The sequence below is a fragment of the Haematobia irritans genome, chromosome 4 (assembly GCF_050003625.1).
Source record: "Haematobia irritans isolate KBUSLIRL chromosome 4, ASM5000362v1, whole genome shotgun sequence".
NCBI classification, from domain to species: Eukaryota; Metazoa; Arthropoda; class Insecta; order Diptera; family Muscidae; genus Haematobia; species Haematobia irritans.
Genome location: NC_134400.1, coordinates 202,241,250 through 202,249,317, shown reverse-complemented (window position 1 = coordinate 202,249,317; position 8,068 = coordinate 202,241,250). Strand labels below are relative to the sequence as shown.

Below are 8,068 nucleotides of genomic sequence, written 5' to 3'. Positions count from 1 at the left end.
GGCCCAAAAACGAATATCAACAAGATAACCGAAAAATTGACTGTGAATGTGTGGTAAACATTTACAGTCAAATTTTCCGCTATCCTGTTGAAATTAGTTTTTGGCCAACATAAAAGGTCGTTTAGACTGAGTTTTGAAAAAAAAAAAAGAAATAAATAAAAATATTAATAAAATTCGACTTTGACTTTTTTCGGTGACTTCTAAGTATTTTTTTTTTATTTATTCTTTCAGAGCATGGAATTTGTATTCCTAGCCGGCTTTTTATATTTCATAGTTGAATAAAAGAGGAAATAAAATGATCATAAAATTTCGACATTGATTTGATTGCCTTATTTCACACAAAGAAGATTAGTCACATAATAGTTTTTCTTTTCCTAAACAAATTGACTGTCATAGTTGAATAATTAAATTTTTCCAAAATTATAAAAGCTTGAATAATAAAAATGTTCCATATTTTAAAATTGTTATATATGTGAAAAATAAAATGATCATTTAATAACAAATAAATGATATTTTGTTTATATGAACAAATAAATGATCATTTCTTTTACGAATATTTATTTATAAAAAAATAAAATAATTACAAAATTTCGATAATGATTTTGTTGACTCATTTCAAAAAAAAAAAAAAAAAAAAAAAACAAAAACAAAAAACTAAAATAGAAAAATAAAAATCTTCCGTTTTTTTTTTAAATACAGATTTGTTTAATTAATTATTGTGATATATGTGAATAATAAAATGATCATTTAATAACAAATAAATGATATTTTGTTTATATGAACAAATAAATGATCATTTCTTTTACGAATAAATAAATGAGAAAATAAAATAATTACAAAATTTTGATAATGATTTTGTTGACGCATTTCAAAAAAAAAAAAAACTAAAATAGAAAAATAAAAATCTTCCGTTTTTTTAAATACAGATTTGTTTAATTAATTATTGTGATATATGTGAATAATAAAATGATCATTTAATAATAAATAAATGATATTTTGTTTATATGAACAAATAAATGATCATTTATTTATACGAATAAATGAGAAAATAAAATAATTACAAAATTTCGATAACGATTTTGTTGACTCATTAAAAAAAAAAAAAAACAAAAATAGAAAAATCTTCCGTATTTTAAAAATACAGATTTGTTTCATTAATTATTGTGATATATGTGAGTAATAAAATGATAATTTAATAATAAATAAATGATATTGTGTTTATAGGAAAAAAATAAATGATCATTTATTTATATGAATATATTCAAATGAGAAAATAAAATATTTATATAATTTCGTTTAAAGATTTTGTTGACTCATTTAAAAAAATATATATATATGGATCCAAAAGTCGCTTTATTTTTTCTTTTCTTGGTGGAATTGCTTGTCATAATTGATTCATTCTATTTTTTTAATTTTTCCCAAACGATTTTGTTGTCATAGTTGAAAAATTTTAAATGTTCGAAAATCATAACAATTGAAAAAGTCAAAATTTCCATATTTTGAAAATACACATTTTTCTTTGCCTTGTTTTTTTTTTTTTTAATTGAAAATTCGATGTTTGTACCAATCAGAAGTTAAAAAAAAAATTGTTGTCATAGTTGCAAAATTATAATGTTCGAAAATTAAAACACAATTTCCATCTTTTCAAATTACAGATTTTTCTTTATCATGTTTTTTTTTTAATTGAAAATTCGATGTTTTACTAATCAGATTTTGATGATTTTTTTAAGAGTAAAAAATTTACATAACGAATTTACTAAAAATTCCAATTTTTAAAATATTTTGTTTTTAATTTGAAAAAGATTTAATTTTTACATAATTTCTAACAGCCTCATAATCACAAGAGAGATCAATTTGAGGGTAAGTCTCACTTTCAACATAAATGCAGCTGACTTTAAAAATTACAAACTAGGACACTCTGAAAACTGGACGTTTGCTATATTAACACATTAAAATTAACCTCTCATACCTGGACACCGTTCAAAGATGGACAAAATTTAGGTGAGCGTGAGTGTCCACCTTTTAGAGGTTTCACTGTACTTGAATTCAAAAAAAAATTTGGAAATACATTACAATTCTCTCAGAAGTGGACACTTAAGGTACACAGAAAAAAAAAATAAAAAAAAGAAATATTTTATGTCTTCAATCACGAATTAAGTTGATCCAATTAATTTTTAATTGAAATATCTTCTATGATAGTATCAATCATCAAAGTCAATTAAAAAAATGAATTGTTCCAATTACAAAAAATAATTGATACAATTAATTGTTGTGATTAATTTTTGTTTCAATTAAAAAATTTGTTGAACCAATTAAATTTTTATTATTGAATATTTTTTTTTTAATCCAATTTCAAATTTTATTTGGCGATATTTTTTCTGTGTGTAGCCTTAATATTGTCCACATTTGGGAGGTGTCTACTTATGAGAGGTTGCTCACGGTTCACTTGTCCACTTTTTAGAGGTGTCCGGTTTACAGAGTGTGGTAAGTTTGTTAGGTTTATTGGAAGCTTACAAAATGTTACATTAATTTGTGGAAAACATATATGTACATATTTCTTTTTAATTGATTGAAGCAAAACCTATTTAGTATAAGCTAAAATTATGGCCATTACTTTAAATACTTTTTATCGTTTTTTTCTTCTTGTAAATTTGATTTATCTGCCTGTTCTTTTTTTTTCTTTTTGTTTATTTATTTCTTTTGTTTTTATACACATCTCTAGTGTCATTCTTGTAACTTTGTATATCTATATAGAGTGTCTGGTCCTTTTTTTAATTTTTATAAGCTGGGGGAATTTTTTTCTCTTTCTTATTTCTATATGACTGGGAGCGACATGGCTAACTGGCCGGCCGGTTGACTCTTAAAACATAAAAAAATAAACATACAATAATGTTAAAAAAATTAAAATTAATTGTAAAAAAAGACAACTTTAAATTGCATTGAAGTAATACTTCTTCATTTTTTTGTAATTCGCCTACATTCATTCATTCTAACGAGTTTTGTTATGTCTTGTCGCAGAATGCAATTTCAACTCATCCCCCACACCCTTGGTTTATTCTTGTTCTTCCTGCCAACAACATACAAAACTATATATATATATATATTTTTAATGTATTAGGTTAGGTTACCATATGATTCCACATATACCATATGAATGTGATTGATTTTGATGATAGGTTGTTTGGTTGAATACGACTAAACATAGATTTGTTTGTTTGTTTTTTTTCTTTTAATAATTTACATTAGAACAATTTGTTGTTGTTGTAATAGTTTTGTTATATATAATAAGGGGTGGAGAAAGGGGAAGGTTTTTTAATTATTTTTTTTTTTGCTTGTTCTTCCTTCTACTTTATAATTTTTGTTAACTGAGTATAATAACTGAGCACACATAAAGTTTGCATAAATATTCTGGATTGTTGTTGTTGTTTTTTGTCGATTTGGTAAATTGATTTTGTTTCTTCTAATATTGAGTTTTTCTTTTTTTTATAATTTAGAGTGCACATTTAAAATGTTGAGTTTTTGTTTCTTTTGATTGCAAATCCACAAAATATAGTTAATTTATATTTTTTTTGTATTTTTTCTAATAGTTTTCTGGTTTGTCCCCCAAATTGTTTTCAAATTAAAAGATATAGATTTTCTTGGGAACAAAGGTGGAAACGTTTTGACTTTTGTTTTTTTTTTGTTTGGATTGATTTTCTCTTAGTTGTAGTGAATTTTAGAGCTTAATGTAATCACTACCATTATTTTTCCAAAGTATTCTAGTGCTGTTGTTGTTCTGATTCTTGGATGTTGTTGCAAACTATGCTATGCTGGAGCCATTGATTGATTGATTTGTTTTGTTATTTATTTCAATAATCATTATTTAGCTATAGCTGCTCGTGATTTAATTTGGTTTGTTGTTGCTGCTGCTGTTGTTGTTGCTGCTGCTGATAGGCAATGGGCCTTATTAGGGCATTAAGAAAATCATGTTGAAATTGTAATTGTTTGCGTATGGTATCCAACCATTCACGATGTGAATCGATTGTGGCTGCATAGCATATCATATTTAAATCTGGTCGATTGGGATCAATGGATTTTAGCAGGAAACGATTATTAGGTAATTCTTCCAATTGCATTTTGTTAACCTATAACCAAAAGAGAGACAATAAAATAGATTTTAGTAACAAATAATAAAACAATAAATAAATGTATACAATGAAACCTCTTGGTTGGAGACGTTTAACTGGACTCAAAAAAAAAAACATCACTTGGATCCAAGATTTTGACCTACCCTTAAGGATTTTGTTATTGATTTCGAGTTAAATTTTGACAGAATTTTCTATAGAAATAAAATTTTGACAAAATTTTCTATAGAAATAAAATTTTGACAAAATTTTCTATAAAAATAAAATTTTAACAAAATTTTCTATAGAAATAAAATTTTGAAAAAATGTTCTATAGAAATAAAATTTTCTATAGAAATAAAATTTGGACAAAATTTCCTATAGAAATAAAATTTTGACAAAATTTCCTATAGAAATAAAATTTTGACAAAATTTTCTATAGAAATAAAATTTTCACAAAATTTTCTATAGAAATAAAATTTTGACAAAATTTCCTATAGAAATAAAGTTTTGACAAAATTTTCTATAAAAATAAAATTTTGACAAAATTTTCTATAGAAATAAAATTTTGACAAAATTTTCTATAGAAATAAAGTTTTGACAAAATTTTCTATAGAAATAAAATTTTCACAAAATTTTCTATAGAAATAAAATTTTGACAAAATTTTCTATAGAAATAAAATTTTGACAAAATTTTCTATAGAAATAAAATTTTGACAAAATTTCCTATAGAAATAAAGTTTTGACAAAATTTTCTATAAAAATAAAATTTTAACAAAATTTTCTATAGAAATAAAATTTTGGCAAAATTTTCTATAGAAATAAAATTTTGACAAAATTTTCTATAAAATAAAATTTTAACAAAATTTTCTATAGAAATAAAATTTTGAAAAAAACTTCATATAGAAATAAAATTTTGACAACATTTTCTATAGAAGTAAAATTTTGGAAAAGATTTTCTAAAGAAGTAAAATTTTGGAAAAAATTTCTATTGAAATAAAATATTGATAAATTTTTCTATAGAAATAAAATTTTTACAAAATTTTCTATAGAAATAAAATTTTGACAAAATTTTCTATAGAAATAAAATTTTGACAAAATTTCCTATAGTTTTACGACGGGCTCTTCGTTGCTTATTATATTTCATGTTAGCCTGATACCGAAACTGGCAATTAACGTCCAAATGCATTATATCTAATTTTACAATTATTAATCGCGATTTATGGACAGATTTAGATTTTCTATAGAAATAAAACTTTGATAAAATTTTCTATAGAAATAAAATTTTGACAAAATTTTCTATAGAAATAAAATTTTGACAAAATTTTCTATAGAAATAAAGTTTTGACAACATTTCCTATAGAAATAAAATTTTGACTAAATTTCCTATAGAAATAAAATTTTGACAAAATTTTCTATAGAAATAAAATTTTGACAAAATTTCCTATAGAAATAAAGTTTTGACAAAATTTTCTATAAAAATAAAATTTTAACAAAATTTTCTATAGAAATAAAATTTTGACAAAATTTTCTATAGAAATAAAATTTTGACAAAATTTTCTATAAAAATAAAATTTTAACAAAATTTTCTATAGAAATAAAATTTTGAAAAAATGTTCTATAGAAATAAAATTTTGACAAAATTGTCTATAGAAATAAAATTTTGACAAAATTTTCAATAGAAATAAAATTTTGACAAAATTTTCTATAGAAATAAAATTTTGACAAAATTTTCTATAGAAATAAAATTTTGACAAAATTTTTTATAGAAATAAAATTTTAATAAAATTTTCTATAAAAATACAATTTTGACAAAATTTTCTATAAAAATAAAATTTTAATAAAATTTTCTATAGAAATAAAATTTTGAAAAAATGTTCTATAGAAATAAAATTTTGACAAAATTTTCTATAGAAATAAAATTTTGACAAAATTTTCTATAGAAATAAAATTTTGACAAAATTTCCTATAGAAATAAAATTTTGACAAAATTTTCTAAAGAAACAAAATTTTAAATTTTTCTATAGAAATAAAATTTTGGAAAAATTTTCTATAGAAATAAAATTTTGATAAAATTTTCTATAGAAATAAAATTTTGATAAAATTTTCTATAGAAATATAATTTTGACAAAATTGTCTATAGAAATAAAATTTTGACAAAATTTTCTATAGAAATAAAATTTTGACAAAATTTTCTATAGAAATAAAATTTTGACAAAATTTTCTATAGAAATAAAATTTTGACAAAATTTTCTATAGAAATAAAATTTTGACAAAATTTTCTATAGAAATAAAATTTTGACAAAATTTTCTATAGAAATAAAATTTTGACAAAATTTTCTATAGAAATAAAATTTTGACAAAATTTTCTATAGAAATAAAATTTTGACAAAATTTTCTATAGAAATAAAATTTTGACAAAATTTTCTATAGAAATAAAATTTTGACAAAAATTTCTATAGAAATAAAATTTTGACAAAATTTTCTATAGAAATAAAATTTTGACAAAATTGTCTATAGAAATAAAATTTTGACAAAATTTTCTATAGAAATAAAATTTTGACAAAATTTTCTATAGAAATAAAATTTTGACAAAATTTTCTATAGAAATAAAATTTTGACAAAATTTTCTATAGAAATAAAATTTTGACAAAATTTCCTATAGAAATAAAATTTTGACAAAATTTTCTATAGAAATAAAATTTTGACAAAATTTTCTATAGAAATAAAATTACAAGTGTAGCTTAACCAACAGAGGAAAAGTAAGCTTGTCAAATTTATTTGGGCAAAGCCCTATAGACTGCAAATTTTTACAAAATTTTCTATAGAAATAAAATTTTAACAAAATTTTCTATAGAAATAAAATGTTGACAAAATTGTCTATAGAAATAAAATGTTGACAAAATGTTCGATAGAAATAAAATTTTGCCAAATTGTCTATAGAAATAAAATTTTGACAAAATTTTCGATAGAAACAAAATTTTGACAAAATTTTCGAAAGAAATAACATTTTGACAAAATTTTCTATAGAAATAACATTTTGACAAAATTTTCTTTAGAAATAAAATTTTGACAAAATTTTCTATAGAAATAAAATTTCGACAAAATTTCCTATAGAAATAAAACATTGACAAAATTTTCTATAGAAATAAAATTTTGCCAATTTTTTTTATTTTCTATAGAAATAAAATTTTGACAAAAGTTTCTATTGAAATAAAATTTTGACAAAATGTTCTCTAGAAATAAAATGTTGACAAAATTTTCTATATAAATGAAGCATTGACAAAATTTTCTATAGAAATAAAATTTTAACAAAATTTTCTAAAGAAAAACAAAATTGAAAATTTTTCTATAGAAATAAAATTTTGGAAAAATTTTCTATAGAAATAAAATTTTGACAAAATTTTCTATAGAAATAAAATTTTGATAAAATTTTCTATAGAAATAAAATTTTGATAAAATTTTCTATAGTAATAAAATTTTGGCAAAATTTGCTATAAAAATAAAATTTTGAAAAAATTTTCTATAGAAATAAAATTTTGAAAAAATTTTCTATAAAATAAAATTTTGACAAAATTTTCTATAGAAATAAAATTTTGACAAAATTTTCGATAGAAATAAAATTTTGACTTCAAAATTATTGCTGTCGATAGCCGACTTATTTTTGTTGAAATTGTTTTCTTTAGTTTTTTGTATACTTACTTGAATATGTGATCGATATATGTAGGTAGGACTGGTAAATTGTATTTTCGAATTATGTCTTTCGGTGAAAAATATCCCCTGATCAAAGAGAAATACATGCAATTCACGCATTTTTCGTTCCGTGGCATTTTTCCCATTCTCCAAGCAGGTAAGAGGGCCATGTAAAAGCAATTTACCTTGGGCCGTTATATTACCATCGAAATTTTTGAGACGCCTCAGAACCATGATGTCATTAACATCTTTGCATATGGCCTAGAAAAGAC

General features: G+C 21.3%; 1 protein-coding gene across 1 annotated transcript in view; it reads right to left on the bottom strand.

Moving 5' to 3' along the window:
• Positions 1-1,671: 1,671 nt before the first annotated feature.
• trio (trio Rho guanine nucleotide exchange factor) overlaps positions 1,672-8,068 on the bottom strand; it is a 217,648-nt gene continuing 211,251 nt past the window's right edge. Inside the window, exons 17-18 of the mRNA XM_075305861.1 lie at positions 7,806-8,057; positions 1,672-4,124 (exon numbers count right to left, since the gene is read on the bottom strand). Coding sequence (XP_075161976.1) covers positions 3,867-4,124; positions 7,806-8,057 — 510 coding nt within the window. The 3' untranslated portion in view covers positions 1,672-3,866. The remainder of the gene's footprint in view (positions 4,125-7,805; positions 8,058-8,068) is intronic.